General features: G+C 40.0%; 1 protein-coding gene across 1 annotated transcript in view; it reads right to left on the minus strand.

The window, feature by feature from the left end:
• ADAMTS12 (ADAM metallopeptidase with thrombospondin type 1 motif 12) overlaps window positions 1-20,392 on the minus strand; it is a 139,720-nt gene that overhangs the window by 84,829 nt on the left and 34,499 nt on the right. Inside the window, exon 3 of the mRNA XM_027895680.1 lies at window positions 4,704-4,878. Within this exon, the coding sequence (XP_027751481.1) occupies window positions 4,704-4,878 (175 nt within the window). The remainder of the gene's footprint in view (window positions 1-4,703; window positions 4,879-20,392) is intronic.

Below are 20,392 nucleotides of genomic sequence, written 5' to 3' on the forward strand. Positions count from 1 at the left end.
AATGAGCTCCATTATATCACAGCATTTTCATTCACAACTCTCTAAAATTTCTCTATTTTGCAGCCCACAAACAAAACCAATTCCTCGTGACAGACTGCATGAAAACAAGAAGAAATGGGATGAGATCTTCTCTAATTCTGTAGAAGGAAGGATAATTCCTTCTCTCTTGGATTATATCTCAGAGCACTGTCAAGTTTTTAACACAGCCTATTTAGAAAACAAAACAAATTCCCAGATCCTTAGTTTCCTCTCCTACAGGCACAAAGGATTAGAGAAATTCTTTATAAGGCTCATGTAGACTTTTCATTTATCATTTCTGCCACTTGTCATGCATATTTCAAATGGTACAGTAAGAGAACTGCTAGCAATGTACAATATCATAATGATACTTCCAAGATAAGCAACTCAGTTTTGCTTGCAGCTAATGACTGAGTCATCTGGCAGTTTCCAAAGCAGCAGTGGAAGTGTACAGTACAAACCTATGTTTTAATTTATGTCATTTATCACAGTGATTTTTTTTTCCGGATATCTGAAACTGTTAAAAACATTACCAATTATAAATTAATTAGTATAATCATTGCAAGTGCACAGGAATACCACTGGTGCTAACAAATTAGAAGGATGAGCAATCACCAACCATATGAAATTTAACAAGGGTAAGTGCTGGATTCTGCACCTAGAACGGGGCAATCTTGGTCATTTGTATAGGCTGGGGAATGAGATGCTGGAAAGCAGTGCTGTGGAAAGGGACCTGGGTGTCCTCGTTGATGGCATGTTGAGGATGAGTCAGCAGTGCCCTGGCAGCCAGGAGGGCCAACCGTGTCCTGGGGGCATCAGGCAAAACATCACCAGCCAGGCGAGGGAGGGGATTGTCCCACTCTGCTCTGCACTGGAGCAGCCTCACCTTGAATATTGTGTGCAGTTTTGGGAAACACAATATAAAAAAGTCATTAAGCTCTTAGAGAATGTCCAAAGGAGGGCAATAAGGATGGTGAAGGGTCTCGAGGAGAAGCCTTATAAGGAGCAGTTGAGGTCACTTGGTCTGTTCACCCTGGAGGAGATGAGACTGAGGGGAGACCTTGTTGCAGTTACACCTTCCTTTTGAGGGGAAGAGGAGGGGCAGGCACTGATTTCTTCTCTGTGGTGATCAGTGACAGAACTGGAAGAAACTGCATGAAGCTGAGGCAGGGAAGATTTAGACTGGATATTAGGAAAAGGTTCTTCATCCAGAGGGTGGTTGGGCACTGGAACAGGTTCCCCAGGGCAGTGGTCACAGCACCAAGCTTGAGAGAGTTCAAGAAGTGTTTGGACAACACTTTCAGGCACATGGGGTGACTCTTGGGGTGTCCTGCACAGTGCCAGGAGTTGGACTCAATGATCCAAAAGGGTCCCTTCCAAATCAGCATATTCTATTATTCTATCATAATAGTTCGTAGCTGAGATGGATAACAAGTAGGTTGGACCTCAGAGATTCATATGGTTGTTGCCACAGTAAAAGTTGTAAGTAAGCTGCACAGGGCTTCTTCCAAGAGACATGGTCTTTGCACTACAAAAACATGCAAAAAGATTGCACAAGAGATCAGAATCCCCTATCTAATCCCCCTCCCACAATAATTCTTTGACTTTTTCTATACAGCTAGCCTTTATACTCCTTGCCTGATGGACAGGTTAGTTTCTAACTAACAGATTTTATATTATTAGCACTCAGTTTTGTGCACTAACTTGTAGGCATGCAGCTGATTCAACTTTTCCAAGCAAAAATCACAACCATATTTTAGCCTGGACATACACCAAGCATAAGTCATAGAAATAACTCAACCAGCTTAATTTAATTAAAAAACAAACAGAATCAGAGCTGAAATAAACAAACGCAGACACTCCGTGATGAATCTCAGCCCACAAAGTTAAAACATTTGATTCTGAACACTGTTTTGCAGGAGATCACTAAGCAACTGTTCATCAGCTAAGTCCTAACCTAGTGGGGACAAAGCTAGGGCAGAGAATACAAAGTGAAGTTAAATCTGTAAAATAGAATTAGTTTTTACAATTAATTGGGAACAGTAAATTGAAAATGTTTTGCTGTAATGTTATCCCAAAAGGCATTACTCTGGGCTATCTGTGATATCATGTGGGTGTACCAGCATTCTGGTATCAAACTCAAAAACTGGCTACAACACAAATGAGGTAACAGAATGGTTTGGGGTGGAAGGGACCTGAAAGATCATCTAGTTCCAACACCATGCATAGGTAGGGACACCTTCCACAAGACCAGTTTCCTCAGAGTCCCAGCCAGTCTGGCCTTCAACACGTCCAGGAATGGGGCATCCACAGCGTCTCTGGGCAACCTGTTCCAGTGCCTCACTTCACAGTAAAAATTTTTTTCTAATATCCAATCTAAACCTACCCTCTTCCAGTCTGAAGCCATTCCCCCTTGTCCTGTCATTCCATGCCCTTATAAAAAATCTCCCCACATCTTTCTTACAGGCTCCCTTCAGGTACTGGAAGGCTACAGTTAGGTCACCCCAAAGCCTTCTCTTCTGCAGCCGGAACAATTCCTATAGGAGATGTCCCTTTAACCATTTTGGTGGCCTTCCCTGGACTTGCTCCAACAGGTCAATGTTCTTCCTGTGCTGGGGACCCCAGAGCTGGACACAGCATTCCCAGTGGGGTCTCACCAGAGCTGAGTAGAAGGGCAGAATCACCTCCCTTGAACTGCTGGCCAGGCTGCTTTCGGTGCAGCTCAGGGTACATAACACTCAACTTAAAAGGTAAGGCCTTTGGAGGAAACAATGGTGGTTATATCCTGTCACACAAAGGGCAAAAGTGCAAAGAAGGAAATGCTTTCTCCCTCATGCACTTTTTCACACTGATTACTTAACTTTTAAGACAGGCAAGAAGATTATTACTTGACCAAAGGCAGACATTACCTCTAAGGGCTGACAGAGTCAGTTAAAAATAGAAATACAAATGACAGTATATTGCTTTGCTAGTTCATAAGACACTAACTTTGTTTGCCTGCAATATCATGAACATATTATCACCACAAAGAGTTCTGTCACATTAGAATGAATAACATCAGGCAGGGATTTTAAATTGAAAACCCATTTGAAGCAGAGTCAGCTAGTCTAAGAGATTAAATCTCAGGGAAGCTCTGCTCGATTTTTTCCAGTGTCCAGGTACAGCCAGTCTTTTTCTTTCTCACTCTGCATGACTTTGAGGAAAGATACAGGAGGCTAAAAGTGAGAGCTAGAAAGAAGATAAGCAGACCCCACAAAGCGAACACACAGCACGATCCCTGGCATCTCCTATCTTCTCTCCATACTTAAAATGTCTATGTACAGATGTTATTTCATCCATGAAAGAAACCTGAAAGACAATAGGCAAGAACAATCTCCTCATTCTTCACAGGAAAACCTAAACTAATTCCCCTCATTTATCCCAGTAGTCATCAGAAGAAATGGAAAATCAGGGAGCTATTTTAAATATACACCAAAATAAGCATCACCTTTAGATGCTCATGGCTTTTCAACTCCAGGCTCACTTTCTAATACATAGATATATTTTTACTTGATGAAAAATAAAATGGAAGAGCATTCATATTAATTATTCCAGCTCTTCCTCTTATCTTTAGCTTCCCAGTTTATAGAAGTTTGAAATACCCCCACCATCAGCTTTCTAGTTTACCCCTGCTACCTTTTCATGCTACTCTTGGCCAGCAAGCAAGAAATGCAAAGAAGGTCTATGACCAGAAATACAGTGGAATCAAGTTGTTGTTTGCTTCTTTAATTTATTGATCCATATTTCGCTGCAGTAAAACTTTAGCAGCAATCCTGAGTGAGGATTAAAAATTTCTACATTCCTTTTTTTATTTCCTGCTCCTGGAAAAGAACCAACTTCTCTTAAACCACTGACCTGTGAAAGACAAAAACACATTCCTGTGTATTCTGCAGCTCTGTTTGTACATAACTTGGGCTTTACATCATATAGGTTACCTTTCATTCACCCCTACAAATATTACACCTTTTTAAAGTTTGGTGCAGATTCAGTTTCAAGGCCTCCAACATCAGAGAATCAATACAAGATCTGTAAATTATGCTGGAAAGATAGAGTGCATTAGTTTGTTTTCCCAAAATACATGATGCTGAGTATTACTGCACCAATATTTATTTTTACTTACACTACTATGCAAAAAAATCTTGATGTTGATGTCCAGCATTTCACTTTCAGAACAACTAAAGAAAAGTCTTTAAATATTCTAATAACTACAACAGATAATCTAGAAATCCCAAGTTTAAACCATGGATTGAAAGGGAGATATTTTATGTTGTGGACAGCATTTGAATGGAGTGAGAACATTTTATTAAAAATAATTCTGACTGAAAATCTTGTAATTCTGAAACTACTCCAAAATTCAAGTTTCAAACTCACTAAACAGTTCTGGTTGGAGAAAAAAGTGAGGGGTAGAAAGCATCAATAGTGTGAAAAACACATCTCAGTAGTCATAAGGAGGATTAAAGTTTTCAGGAAGGAACCCAGAAGGGTGGCTCCTGCGGCATTTTGACTGAGATGCTCCCATTTTGTATAATCTCTTCTTGCAGAATTATAGAAAGCCTGGTAGAAGAAAAGGCATACACTGCTGGAAAATATAAGCTGATTGAAAAGATTCAGAAAGCAGATAAGCAGAAATCCAGCAAAATTTGTACCATTCAATCCACATGCTTGTTCTCTTTCCATCAGGGTGGCCCGTCTTCTCCTTAAAGCATTTTGAAGGTTATTTGCCCCATATATAATATGAGGATGGGGTGTTCCCTCCTTCTGTGGATGCTTTTTAATAGGCTCAATGAAGTAATCCCCATGGGGTAGATGGAAATATCCAGTCTGAAAATAAGCACAAAAGAGTTAATCTCTACTGTCCAGTACTGGAAGTCAAAAATAAATACCCTTTTCATATCACCATCCCTGAGCTTTTCTCATAAGCCAATCATTACACTGCAGAAATACGAACACAATGGGTTTTCAGCATTTATTTGGCTGCATACATCAAGGCTGTTTCATACCTCACAAAGACGTAACAGTCCACAGGAGGATAGAAAAAAAAAGTCTTCCTCTAATAACCTGAAACCCTAAGGCAAAGGCTCTCATATTTTTACACAGCCACAAAAAGGTCAAAAGTTAATTTGCCAAACACGATGCACTAGAAGGAGCTGCATCTTGTTCTTCTGGTGTTTTGTATCTATTCCCCAGAGAACAAGACTGGAATAGAAGCTGTTTCATCAGTGCAAATCGAAATTCTTCTCCTAGCTGCTGTTCCACAGTCAATTACCCAACCTATCAGATGGGACTGTGTGGTTCAATCTTGACCCAGACTACAAACCCCCTCTGACCCCAGGGCATACAATGGAAGAAATAAACCATTTTTCATGAATTAGCAAGCCATTAAGAACATACAATAGACCAACTGAAAAACTGTAACATTTCTCATGCTATAACTTTTGTATAAACCACTTTGCTTTGCCTGAGCTACAGGGCATTTGATCCCCATCTGGACTAACAGCATTATTTTACACTTCCACAGGATTAGTTTACACCTCCCTCTGTGCCATGATCTAGATCCATGTAACCAGACATGGCCTTGGTCCCTTGTGTCTCAAAATTTTTGCAGGGACTGAGAACATTGCAAAACCATTGTACAGACCTTCCACTTCAAGACATATGGAACAGCAAAGCTCTAAATCAAAAGCTAAGGATCTACTGACATCCCAGTCCACGCTGGGGATGTGACATGAGGCTGAGGTATTCCACTGTTACGGCTTCTTTTCCCCTTCACTTCCTTGCTGTGGTCAGTGCGGCCTTCTTAACTTGTTCAGGAGCAGGGAAAAAATGCAGTAACCCTCTGTTCCTACAGCTGCTGTATTCAAATTTACAAGGACATACAAACTAAAAACCCTTTTAAAACACTCCAAACTCTTACGGTTCCTCTGGACAGTTGAGAAAGTCAGTATGAGGCTAAGGATATGAAGGAAATCGCATGAATGAAATAAAAGCATTCTTACAAAACTGTAAAATAACCATGTACAAGGAGACTGAAGGCAGCTCAGTGAGATCACTTAAGTCTCCCCTACCAAACACCTTCTGCCTGCACACTGATTTGCACAGGCCCAATATATCCCACTGCAAACCTGTGCAAATAAATAACTGTGGCTGTAATTTCACAGGTTTCCCAACAGTGATGAGCAGCAGAAACTCATTCTTTCTAATGCAAGTCAAAGTTTTAAAACCAGAGGTTGGCCTTGGTTTGAAGCCTTGTTTACACCCGTAAAGCTTCAAAGGTTCAGGACTCAAAGTCACATGTATTTGTTCATCTGGGATTACAGCTACTACCCATATGGCTTTTGTTTCATTTTTAAGAAAGAAGAAACAAGACTCCTGATTCTTAAACATAACATACAAAAAATGCTCAGGTTTCCATTTAAATTATAGATCAGGACATAGGACCTGAGACACACTACAAAAGCAGGAAATCCCATGGTCACATTCGATAAAGATGTCAGGTGAACATGAATCTATACAGCAAGAACTGCCTATACAGCAGTCAGACCAGGAACACAGGAGATGTGGCTTTCCTCTTGCTGATCAAGGAATCAAAGCACCATCACAAATCTTTGCCCATTCCTCCTCATTCCTCAGGGTCCAGTCTATCCTCGGCTTTTATAATGTCTGACTTATTAGACCTTCTTGCTCTGTTTTGTTTTTTAAGCCAATTAGAACCAGGAAAAGTTAACCATCTTCACTTGAAGACCCTGATTTTATAGAGCAGGTGATTAGTCACTAGACTATCATGTCAAGGTACATCTGTAACAAGAAGGGCCAGGCAATTCTATAAACAGGGAAGTAAGTATATCAGTGGCAAGTTCAATTCCCAAGCTCCCTCATCAATGCTTGCAGGTTAAAACCAAGCTGTTTAGAACAGGAGAAAAAAGAAAAAATTATTACATGAATGTGCAACAGCTTCCAGAGACTTCCAGCACCTATTGAACTTATGCTTTGCATTTGCACTTTTACCCTGCACAGGCTATACAAGAAATAAAATGCTGAGACCAAATGAAAGAAAAAAACCAACTAATCTTCACATTAAACTTACTTCAAAGCACTCAGAACTGACAAAATTCCCTTTGCTGATTAAATACGTCTTTAGCTTTGCTCTTTATAGTTGTTCTTTTTTGATTCACAAATACAAATACAACAGCAAGAATTTTTCATTTACAGTCCATCAGATTTCAAGATATGTAAATACAATATATGCTTTTTCTGAGCCATTTGTAGCATCGTCTCCCTTTGAATGCATTCACACAGCCTCAGAATATACAAAGGAGTCACATTATGAAAGACTCCTTGGAAATAAGCCAGTCATATTTACATTTATTACAGAGCTTAGTTATCATCACAGAAAAAAAATTACTGAAGACAATTTTTCCTCATTTAAACTTCTCTGTGAAAAGCTGTCACATAATACAGTAACAGAAATGGCCATAAAATAGGTAAGGGGTGTGTGTGTGTGTTTGTTTGGGGGTGAACGGTGTGTGTGGGCAGGGTGTGGGTGTTTCCCTCAATGCCTACAGCTGAAACTCTGAAAGTCTATCACAGAAATTTTTTTCTAAATTGTTGCTCTCCCTTCCTTCAGATCTCACCCTTCACCCTCAAAATCTTACATCCTGTGGCTGAAAATGTTTACCATAATGTATTTGGAAGTGGTGCTACATCACCTAATGGGATTATTAATTCATGTGCTTAATTACTTTGACACAAACAGTTTCTGGAACACACCACATCTCCTGAATTGCATATCACTTGCCAGGAGGACGTGGTGATCCTAGGGCTCTGCTGACAAAGCTTTCAACTAACTTTTTTGATTTTCAGTAGAATCTGCATTTTCCAGTGGAAAGCAGATATTTTTCACATATTCCTTTTGGTCAAAAGTCTGGGGGTTTTGTCAAAATACATTTTCTGGCAGAATCTTTTCATTCAGTTCCATGTGGGAAGCTGAAGCTGAGTCCTGTGGGAAGGGAAGGAGCAGCTTTAGCCTTGGCTATGGTTTTGCAATTGCAATGCTATTCCAGACAGGAGGGGCTGGTATTAGTGGGTGTATGTCAGCAGAAAAAGGAAGAGAAAACCCAATAATTTGCAGTTTAAAGCTATAATAACTAAGTATGCTGACAATAATGCCAAAAAAATAACATCTGTAGTGGGAACAGTGTGTAACTCACTGAAAGCAAATGGTATTTCTGGCAATATATTTCAGACAATTTTTCTGACAATGGGGCAGTGACAGACTCTGAAAACACATTGACTTTTAGAAGCAACATGAAACAAAAATAAGAAGAAAAGGTTCTGGGTTTACTTTGTAGGTACTTTGCTCCAGGTGCCTACTACAACTGTAAGGCATGGTAAGTGAAATTAGGTTTGACTAAAAGAATTACAGAAAAATATTGTGCCATAGGAAACATGAATTACCAGAGAACTGCAGCTGCACATAATCTTAACTAAGCTAGTGAAATAAAGTATCTGTTAACACTACACATGCTAAATTTATTTCAGCTAATCACTTAGTTCCTTTCTGTGTGTCACTTTTCTTTCTCCAAGGATCTTTAAGTTTGTCATATGTGCCTACCTCAGCAAAAACAAAACCTCAACATTCAGGTGAGATTTTCACCTACATCCTCAGACAGAGTTAACAAAAATGATCCTGCCATGCTGTTGCTCATGGAGAAAGAGGTTGCTTTTTTTTTTTAGGTACTGAGTAATTTGACAAAAGATTTTATGAACATCATCCACTGAAAAGGAGAGCACTCTACCTCTTATATAGGAATATAGGAAAAAAAACCCATGCTTTCAGCAGGATTTGGTGAAGAAGGTGCTACAAGATTGGAATTCAGCCTCATAGTTTAACATAGCTTTGGTCCAAAATTAAAATATCTTATTTTTAAGACAATAAGATGAGTAAAAGAACAGGATACAATCATATCACAAGATTTTATATTCTTTAAAAGCTGCCAGAAATCTGGCCAGAGGTGCAGCACTAGGCCCTGCACACTGTGGGCTCAGAAAGACGCAGAGGATAGGAAAAAAACATATCAATTCATAGCCAAATTTACAGCAGGTTGGACTTTCATGGAAGAAAATAAGATATCAAGAGAGGAAGAAGCATCTGACAACCTCCAGATCTTAGGTTCTTAAGGGACAGACATCAGTCCTGGACACTTAAGAGGTACAGGCCCTTCTGGCTGGGGACATACACTCAGCAAAGGATAAAAGTCATGTCTCTAGGGTCATGTATATCAGCTACCATACAACTACTTACAATACATGATCACTCAGCGGAGAGATTTGGCAGAGGGTCATTTCTCTGGATTATAGCATCCACTTGCTGGTGATCACACTAGACTTCATTTCCTCTTTTCACTGTTCTTGAGCAGGACAGATTCATCCCCTTGCCCACAGTATATTGGAGATGGGGACTTGGATGAAGGTTATCTAGGATATGTTTTAAGAAACTAAGGCATTAAACGAAACTAAACCTTTTCTAAAAATGGATAAGGGAAGTAAACAGTCCAAATCCTGTCTTCATTTACTCCTTTGTTGTGCTGCAGAAACAGTTCAGGAACAATTTCTACGGACCTCTGTGAGCTTTGCATCTCATACAGAATCTGAAGCATCCTGGCTACATTCATTTCTACTCTAGGAAATTATCTGTGAAATTAATCTTGCCTGGAGATTTGAACATGAAAATGTACGATCTGGAACACATAATTTTAAAAGACATCTCTGTTAGCACTTCAGGTCATGTCATCCTCCACAATCATCCTTACTGTCCATCCTAAAAACATTAATTATTTCTTCCAAGTATTCTGTGATTTTTCTTAGAAGAAACAGTCCAGGTATCTTATTCCCGCATTCACTTGTGGGTGCCCTGTTGGCTGCAGCTTTATTTGCATTGTAGAAATATCTCATCTTACTTTTCTAATTACAGAAGATCCACAAATGAGTGACGATCACTGTGTGACTGTGAAACTGCTTAGAGCCCCGTTAGTCTCCCTGTAGGCTTCTGAAATCTCCAGCAGCTCACTAAGAACATGAAGCTGTGTTCCCACAGTTTCTACACCTCTTACTGTATTACAGAGTCCAGCAGCAGTCACTTCATGTTGTCCATTTCTCAGAGCCTTTCAGCTTCCTTACACATTCTCACTTTCTGCTTTTCCAAATATGTCCCATTTGATCTGCATAAGCCCAAACTGCCTGCCTTTGCTGCATCTGAAGCTCAGACACATAATTGAATTCCAACAGGGTAAAAATTTATTGTCCACTGGAGAATTAGTAACCAAACATTTTCATGGTCTTAAAATAGAGCAAAGATACATAACTTTCATTGCTGGTTATACTAAGCTGAAACAAGCCTGCATTTGCCACATGCTGAGCATCCAGCAAGTAGATGGCATGGCACAGCTGACTCGTAATTCATTAACTCAAACACAGTTTGAACCCTTATTCTATTTACCACTGTGATTTCCACACAGCAGTGTGAGAGACAGACTGCTAAAGACTGTCTGAAGTCCAGAGCACTCTGAAGACGTGGGGGCTCCTTTTGTCAATATTTCGTTGTTGCTAAGTTGCTGGTAAGTCTGTGGTGCTTTTGTTGAAGACAAAGTTGCAGATCTTCACGATGCCCAGTATGCCCAAAGTGAGTGAGGTGACACCCCACTGGGACAGCTGAGTAGATGGTGCCCAGTCAGCGCTCTGAGCCTCACCACATAGCAAGTTACAACACTCTCAAGGATAAAACACACCCAAGAATTGTTTCTCCAAATGCAAGATGCTTACTTTGACTATAGTCATGAGAGGGTGAGACCAGCAAGTTTGGACTTCATTTGGGATCCAAAACTAACTCGGCAAGTGTTACTGTTCTGAGACAGAACAAAGAGTTTGCCCAATTCCTGCAAAGACAGTTTGAGGGAGGAGGAAGGAGCAACAGTTGCTCTACTCCAGGAAAATACTCTTGGAATATCTAATTCATATTTTTCTAATTAAACTTGTTCAGAAAGCAGTGTATCCAGGGGGCCTACAATGTACAAACTGGTTGGATTCTTTTCTCATTAATATCAGAACAGCCTCTCATGAAAATGAAAATAAACAATTCAAAAACGGTTTGTACTTCTCAGCATTTGAAATTCCCTCAGAGACTTTCAATGTGAAGTTCTGAAGCTTTGATTTGGAAGCCAGTAAATTTTTACAGTTTGCAAAGCAGATCACATTTGATGATTTAAAGCCTGTGTAATCCTGAAGGGTAAAGATTTAACACTGGATTGATAAGAGGTTCCTTGCCTAAACAGTGCTTTGTACTTGGAATAAAAAGACAAGCAAGAGGATCCACAGAGCAAACATGATCTCTAATCACAGAGACAGAAAGCACTATGGCTGTTTTGGCTTCCTGCTCACTTATATTCTAAAACTAATTGCAAGCTAGTGAGCATGACAATGTTAATACTGTGGAGTTCAAACTTTATTAGAGAATAACTAAATGCAAACATTTGATCAAATGACAAGTGGCATTGTTTCTATTGACAAGTATTGTTTGTATTACTGTGACCTACAGGAACCCTAGTCAACAGCCAGAAAGCAGAGATACAAATGATGACAGCTGCCACAACGTGTGCAGATAGATGGAAGAAAGCACAATTATCCCATTTTCCAGTGGATGAAAGTCTGTCAGGACCTTTACTCTTCTGGAGAGCAGAGCAAGAGAAGGTCACAGCCCAACTTCTTCCTCTCCATAGAAATTATTTTGCTTTATGAGACAGAACTCTCTGAGGGAAAGCAACATCAGGCAGGACTACACTGACCCATCTCACAATGTTGTTCTCTTAGCTTCATTCTGTCCAGCCCAAAAGCAAGCAGAAGTGTCAGGAGCAAAGAGTAGGCTATAGGTCTGCATTTGTCATCCTAGGTGTGCTGGGAGAGGCTTCTGTTTCCCTTTTCTCCAAACTCATGAAACCTGTGGCTGCACAGCACAGACAGGACTTAGGAATGAATTTCAACATGCCTCACCAAGGGTCATGTCACCACTTATCATGAAAGTGTCATTTTCAAGGTGACTTAAAAGGCAGCCCATACTGATGCTCTCAACCTCTTCTTTACTTACCATTTATTGTTTCCAATGACTTTCCAAAAAGTACTTTCCTCATAGCAAAGGATAACCTCAGAGCAGCACTGTGACATGGAGTTTCTGCCCAGTGCCTACATGAGGAATTGTGGATTCTGCTCAACAACTACAGCTTGAAATACACTGCCCTCATTTCCACGGGGGGTGTGAGAAAGCAGCTGCTCTGTTTGCTCTGCATAGCCTTGGAACAGGCTGTGAGCCATGCTCAAGCTGCAGCTTGTTGTGCTATCACTGTGGAGGAATGAAGGGGGAGGGAGCTTATCAAAACCAAATACCTTACAAAACAGGAAAATTCAGTCCCTGGCTGAGGGAAGCTGTGGCATGTTAAGACAACAGTGTCAAGTGAGTGACACGCTACACCAAAAAGGTCATTCTGTGTCACAGATCAGTGTCTGTGTTAGAAAAGGACTGAGAGTGAGAAATAGGATGTGGTAGGACATGAGAGAAGAAATTAAATGAAACCATAAGAACAAGATTCAAACTGAGATCCAGAATTTGCAGGTCAAAGTGCATCTCTAGTACACAGCTGATGCTTAGCACACGGCAGTCTGGGAACCAGCATGATGATAACTGGCAATCACAACAGTTACACAGAATCACAACCTCTGGCCTCAGTCAAATCGCATGCCGCTCATTTGACCTTCCTGGGTATTTCTCTCTGTCTGAGAAAGGAGACCAATCTGCTTTTATAACCGCATCTGGCACACCACCACAAATGTTTTTACAAACACAGTATGAGTCCCAGCTCCCATGTATGCCAAAGCTGAAGGCTGATCAGATTCAGCATTGGGTTCAGGTCCATTTAAAAGCATAAAACACTTGAGTTAGCTCTGAACGTGACTCAAATTCTGCCTTGAAGCTTCAACTCTGACTGAAAGGCATTTCTACTGATATGAGAGATGCAATGCATGCACAGATTTTACCTGTGCGTTCAAGAGACTACATCTAACAGGCAGAAAATTCACTTCTCACTCAGGGCTACAGAGAGATGACCTATACTCTGAAATACGAACTGCAAGACAAACAAATACTCCTCAGTCTACTAACAATGAAGTTTCTGCTCAAAACTTAGAAGGACATATACTCAATAAAAAGCAAATCAGTTTTGGTACAAAACCAGTAACTGAGGAAACCACTTAATTAAGACTGGCATAAAATCTCTGCTAATTGCCAGGCCCTTCTGTTAGAAGTATGATGTGATGAAATGCCAACTGCTTTCTCTGTGGTGATGAATACTTTAAAGTACTTCTGAAGCTGGTGGGAAATCAACAAGTTCAACTTTTTCCAGAACAAGACTGTATATAATAAGCACCTGAAAAGGCTGGAAAACAGATAACCTGGGGAAGCAGCAAGTGGCACAGGCAATCTAGAGTTCCTGCATGTTTACTATCTGCTCTGGCATGAAAAGTAGAGAACTTCAAAAGAAGCTTGCAAGCAATAAAACATGTTTTCACCCAATACAGACTGAAACTGAAAGAGCATTTAGAATCACGGAATGATTTGGGTTGGAAAGGACCTTCCAACCCCTCCCACCATGGGCAGCATGGCATCCAGTACATCAGGTTGCTCAATGCCCCATCCAATCTGGCCTTGAACACTTTCAGGGATGGGGCATACACAACTATCACTGTAAAGAATTTCTTGCTAATATCTATTCTAAACCTGCCCTCTTTCAGTTTAAAGCCTGATGTTCTATCAACACATGCCTTCGTAAAAAGTCCCTCTCCAGCTTTCTTGTAGCCCCTCTAGGTACTGTAAAGTGCTATAAGGTCTCCCCAGATCACTCTCTTCTCCAGGATGAACAGCCTCAACTCTTCCAGCCAGTCCTCATAGCAGGGGTGGTCTACCCTTTGATCATCTCTTGGTCCTCCTCTAGACTCACACTGGCCGGTTCACATCCCTCCTACACTGGGGGCCCCAGAGCTGGATGAAGGGCTCCAGGTGGGGTCTCACCCGAGCACAGTGGAAGAGCAGAATTACCTCTCTCAAACTGCTGCCCACGCGGCTTTGGATGCAGCCATGCATCCTTAGACAAGGTTGGCTTCCAGGCCACACACGTCTCTCCAGATTCGAAACAAAGATGTCGTGTGGCACAGTGTCAACTGCTTTGTACAAGTCCTGGTAGACGCCACAGAAAACTGCAAATCGGAAATGGCTCAGAGAAGCACCAGAAACCAAGGGATAAATCTGTGTAGGGAAGACTACTCCCTCATTTTTAAACAGGAAAATAGCACCTGCAGCTCAGAAACAGAGTGTGTGTCAAGGAGACATCCCTATTTTCCAGCCTGCTCTTACGACTCCTGCCAGAAATCTGTTTTTGACCATTATTTCCATCTGACAATCAGTCACATCTCAAGGGTCTGGCAAATAAAGTCCCTCCATCAACAAGGAAATCTCAATCTGCTGCTCAGGTGCTGCCTTTGCAGGAGCTTTTTCATTAGAAAAAGAGGCTTTCTTGGTTGGGTGCTTAGCCTTCTTAATTTCTTTTGCAGTCCTAAGGGTTTATTCTTATTGTACCTTTCATGCTTCAGATTTCTATTTACATTAAGCCCAAGATACCCTTTCTTTTCCAGCCCAAGATGCCCTTCTGGTACTTCACAGCAGAACATGTTCACACCTCTCTCTCTGCAGACTAGCCCTTCTTGTCCCAGACTAACCATGGGACAGGCTGGACTTTCTGGCTGATTTTCTACTGCCACAGGTTTTAATACCTCATACAAGCAGCAACCACTTTCCAAACCCCATTTTCCAAACCATTCTTAGGGATACATCTTTGCTCTCAAAAAGAGAGAGTCCCACTTGTACAACTCACCCATGAGTTCAAAGAATCAAAGGGTTAGATTTCAGTCTAAATATCATTAATTTAGGAAATCCATTTCAAATTGTTTTCATACATGTGTTTGTTTTCTTTGTAGAATATTTCTGTAAAAACATAGGGTTTGTCTGTTGAAAAAATTATTGGTTTTACTTCAAACTGACACTTTCCATCAAAATCATTCTTTTGTCTGCAAAAAGATTGGTTTAGCTGGTTTGGAAATATAGTACTTTTTGCAATAAAAGCATTTCATCTGTTCTGCTTAAAAGCAGCAGTCAGTCTTTTAGGTTTGAACGCAATAGTCTATACCATAATAATAATAATAAAAAAAAAATAAAAAAAAAAAAAAAAAAAAAAAAAAAAAAAAAAAAAAAAAAAAAAAGGCAAAATAGAAAAGAATTGAGCTATTTATCTGAGGAAAAAAATGCAGTCAAACCATGAGAAAAAGCATTTTGCTATAATAATAAAAGGACTTGTTTTCTTTCTGTTCTGCTGTCATGTCTTCTTTCGCTCATAGGATGTTAAGTTTTGTCTTTAAAACTGGCATGTTTTGAAAGCCTTATGACGTAACTCCCAGGAATTCCGAAACAATGAAAATCTCCTAAAACTCAAAAAGAGGTACAGATGTTCAGTTTTTCTAATAATTCAGCATTTTGTTTCCTTAAGATGTTCAATACTTTTTATGTGACAATGATACAGTGAGATGGAGGAAAATATGAGAATAAGAAAATACTTTTTGTGCAGGTAAGGCAGATCTAGTCTGCAAATGAAACATTTTCCTGAAGACATGCTCACAGTTCTGCACGATAAAATATTTCACTGAAAAGGTTTACTTAAACCTGAAAGATACTAAGTATCTTCAGCTACTACTTGGCACAATTCTTACTAATCTAGGAACACTGAAAATTCAAAAACTTAACATCAATGGAGAGAAACAGAAGATACTAAATATTAGAGCATATGCAGTCCTGACAGAATTCCAGTGGACTTGGGAATTTTTTAAAAGAGAGATATACTTGACCCATAAACCTCTAATAAGCTTTTGTGTGGTAAGAAGACTGTTTACAAACAAATTTATGAAGGAAATCTGGACTGAATCATCAATAATTCACAATTTAACTCTTTCATATGTGAACTTAGAAAAAATAGTATGTACAACAAGCAATTCATTCTGCTCTTACTATTGGCCAGAGCTGCACAGCTAAATGCCACAATTTTACTGCAGAGATCTTTTCAACTAAGACATGAAACTGAAACTTTTTGAAAGAAAGACATTTTCAAATGAATATTTTTGTACAGGACAATGCCAGATCATGACAGATCCGCTGAAGCACCAGTACTGGAAGGTAAGCGAAAGCTTTTTTTTTTTTTTTTTGTTCCTCTCCAAAGTAATTCAGGTGAGATTGCCTTGAGTTAGTGTGTTCCTTTGTCAGTGCTAGGTCTTCTTTACTTCCTCCATCTAACAATGAAAATCAGAAAATAAGTAAATACATCCTGGCTAAACCTCATTGATTTTTTTGCAGCAGGAATGGATCTGACAGTCTACATTACAACAAACCATGTGTGGATTCCAAAGACAACAAATAATCCTCTCTAGGCTCAGATGCAAAACACATGCATTGTTCCCATCCCCTCTTCTGTCCCTTTATAATATGCTTGACCATAATCTATGCTCAGTACTCAACACATGGAGGCACTTACAGATCCCAAACTCATATTTTGCATAAGAAGACTTTCAAGACAGATTCTGCTAGAGCAGAGCTAGAAACACAGAAGTGGTTTAGTGCAACTGGCTGTTAAAAATCACTTTCAGTAGGCTTCTTTGCCCAGTGCTGCTGGTTGTTTTCCAATAGCTACACCACCTATTCCTAGTCCAGGATACACTTTCTCCTTTCCTTCCACAGCCTGGCTCTTCCCTACCCTCTGAAATGGTTGTTCTTTGGCATCTCTGGTTTTGCCTGACTTTCTTGAAACATCAAGACTCCCACATATATTTTTGCAGTTTCAACAGCTCTGCCCAGTGCTGCTGAGAGGACAACAGCTGCCCTTCCCTGTGCCTGCTCATCCAGTGTCCAGCTACCCTCCTCTTTTGGCTCAACACTTCCCTATTAAGTTACTGCCCAAACTATCCAAAACCTCGTGTTTAACTTCCTGACATAATATGATTCCATTAATTTGGCACAGTCTTTGATTAAATTTCACTGAGAGGCATTTGAGAATATTTAAAGATAAAATGCTTTTATCTTCAGTCTCCTTACTTTTCAGACAATCTTTTCTAGAAGTTTTTTCCATAGATCTAGTCTCAGCCATTATTATGTAAGGCTCCAGGGAAGCTGTTGGGATTTGATTGTCTGCTGTCCTTGAACAATAACTCTGCTAATTCAGGAAGACTGTGACACAGCCACAGAAATGAACCAGCAGCTCTAGCTCCAGTATTTCAAACCAGCTCTTAATCACAGCAGTGTATAATGGAGACAGCAAGCAAATGAAGCATAAGCAAAAGATGCAGTTACACACACACACACAGATTAAAATCAAGCACATGTGAAACATGAGAATTACAACAGGGATCGCAGTTGGATCCCTACAATTACAGAAGATTTGAGCAACTAGAACTGAGAAACGAACTCTTAGCACCAGAACTTTTAATGAACCCTCGACTTGCAACAAACCTTCAGACCTTTGTCTCATTCTATTAGGAATGCATAAACAAAAATAAGTCATTTTAACAAAATTTGCAGTCCCAGGATGGAACATTTGTTATATTTATATATATATATATATATATATATATATATATATGTTAGCCCTTTTAAAACTGATGATAACTTACTTTCCTCTACAGCCACAAATCTAGAAATATCATACTCCTGCTTGCATATGTGCCTGTATATGAAAAAGACAGATAGAGAGACAGAAATACAGAGCTTATGAGCTCATATTATTGATCCCCCATCATAGATTCTTCACACATGAGGAATCCACAAGGATTTTTGGACAACAGAGTGAAAGGCTCAACTCCATATTACCTGCAGGACTAACAACCAACAAATGGTAGATTCTGACACTAATATTAGTGTCACTGTCACTAATACTGATATTACTGTCAGGCCTGGTGACAGTAATACCCAGGGCCAAACACAGCCTTGCTGGTGATACACACCCTGTGCACCATATTAGGACCACTCAAAGAATACTGGGATTTGCCAGCTGGATTTCAGAACTGAAAGGCTCAACAAAGTCTGAAAATCAAAAGGAAAACTTCATTCCCTTTGCTGAAAGGAAAAGGTGGAATAGCAAAATGTACATCTAACATACGTTTTCCAAGGAAAAACATCCCTTTCTAGCCTGCACTCATCCTGCTGCCTTTTGTTCTACACTCACAGTCTCATAGCAATTTTTGGTGATATATACGCAGAACCTACCACAATGCCTGTGACTCAGACACACAGTAGTAGTCTTGCCATGTGAATTGGACTCTATAAAAATAACAATAAAAGTGAGTAATACCCAACAGGAGGAAAGTTTATTTTACTGCTTGGGCTTCCTACAGAGATACAGCTTGAGAAACTGTCCAACAAACAATACCACATACACTCATTTGCCACAATGAGATGCATGTGTGGGTTCACAGACCTCCCTATGAGTCTCAGCAACAAAAATCATCCATGCTACGGCCAAACCTGAAAGATGTCATGCTTTACCTCCTGAGGTACCCAGCAAACCCTTTGTGTGGTAGCCAAGGCACAGTTCATCAAAAAAACATGCTTCCCATGAATCTCTGTGACTGGCCACTAATTCCTTTTTTTTCTTCCCTGATGCCTGACAGAGTCCAGAATCTCTCAAACATACATAAAGTACAGAGGAATCAGAAGCACATCAGAAAGCCAATCTATAATGGAGACAATTGCTTGTGTACCCAAGTTTGTCTGTTTGTACTTTTACAAATTTATTGATCCAGGCCACTTCTGGTCCTCCAAGAATAGCAATTTATTAGTCTCCTTCCAAATCATAACAAAGTCTGGGATAAACTTTTTCATTTTTATTTTGCAACATTTACTACTTTCAAACGCAGAATTTCACATTCCCAGAAAAGTTTCACAATCCCTATGCTCCAAGTTAAACATAATCTTTTCCTGGGTAATTAACATCATGTCTGCTTAGAGTGAAAGAATAAGGATTTCATCACAGTCTCCTACTTTTGTGGTCTGATTTCTAACAGGAAACCCCAAACAGAAATTAAAATCTCCAAGCAGGATAGTGAAATGAGCGCAAGAAGTGCATTTGGATTAATTTCCATTAGATCTTTATACAAGTTCAAACCTGTCCACTTAGGCCACAGCACGCTTCTACCATCATCTGGAATTCAGAAAACACATTCATTGAATAAATGGCACATTTTGCAATTCACTATCAAAGAAGGACATCATATATGTTTTACAACATTTTGGAGGTACACACAGAAAACTTTCCAAAGATCCTGTTTAAAAAAATGCTATAGTGTTTTCATTCCACTGTTCAGGTGAGTCCTGCTTTGACTGCTTCCTCACAGTGTAATTACCCTCCTACCACCCTTCCACCTGCACTGGCTGTCTCAGTAGTCCATTTGGACATGGTTAAATGAGTGAAATGGTGTGGGCACTCAAGGCTGTTGCCGTCACATGTTCTGTTTCCACAGGCTATAGGCATGAACTAACTGACAAAGTCTGTGATTCTGCTCAACCAGCTTTGAAGGCTGCTGTAGCAGAATTCTACCTCCAAGTCTGCCACCCAAGAATCAGCCTTAAAATATCTGCTGAACTAAATCTCAATCATATGTTTTGTGAGGACAAGGAGAGATTGTGATGATTGACATCCTGGTGTGATAAAGCTGTGAAAGCCTTCACAGAACAAGAGTTGTAGGCACCAAAGTGATCTAAGGTGTTACTCAAGAAGATTATCTCATGACAAATATCTGATGGTAGAGATCTGGACTCATAGGTGGGACCGACTCCGCTACGGAGGCTTTACTATGCTGTTCAGGCAGATCTTTTGGACATCCTTACATCTCTGGTGTATTCCCCAAACACTTCTGGAGTTAGCACTCTGAGTGGGATTCCAGACAGAATTGCTTTGGGATAGAAAAAGGTGAGTAGAGCTGGAGAAACATCAGGACCTTTCTGAAAGGCCAATATTTAAGCCATGTTGATGCAAGAAATAACCTTAAAATATTCCTTCTTTCCTTCATGCTTACCTTGCTCCTTCTAAAACTGAACGCTGCTGAATGATATGGCAGCTTTAGCAGAACTCAGCCCTTTCCTCATCAAGACATCAAAGCATCTTTGAAGATTTGGAGATTAGAAGGGCTGGTCAAGCCCACACAG

Source organism: Empidonax traillii, unplaced genomic scaffold (genome assembly GCF_003031625.1).
Source record: "Empidonax traillii isolate 1590-97213 ecotype Southwest subspecies unplaced genomic scaffold, ASM303162v1 scaffold464:size472915, whole genome shotgun sequence".
Lineage (NCBI taxonomy): Eukaryota > Metazoa > Chordata > Aves > Passeriformes > Tyrannidae > Empidonax > Empidonax traillii.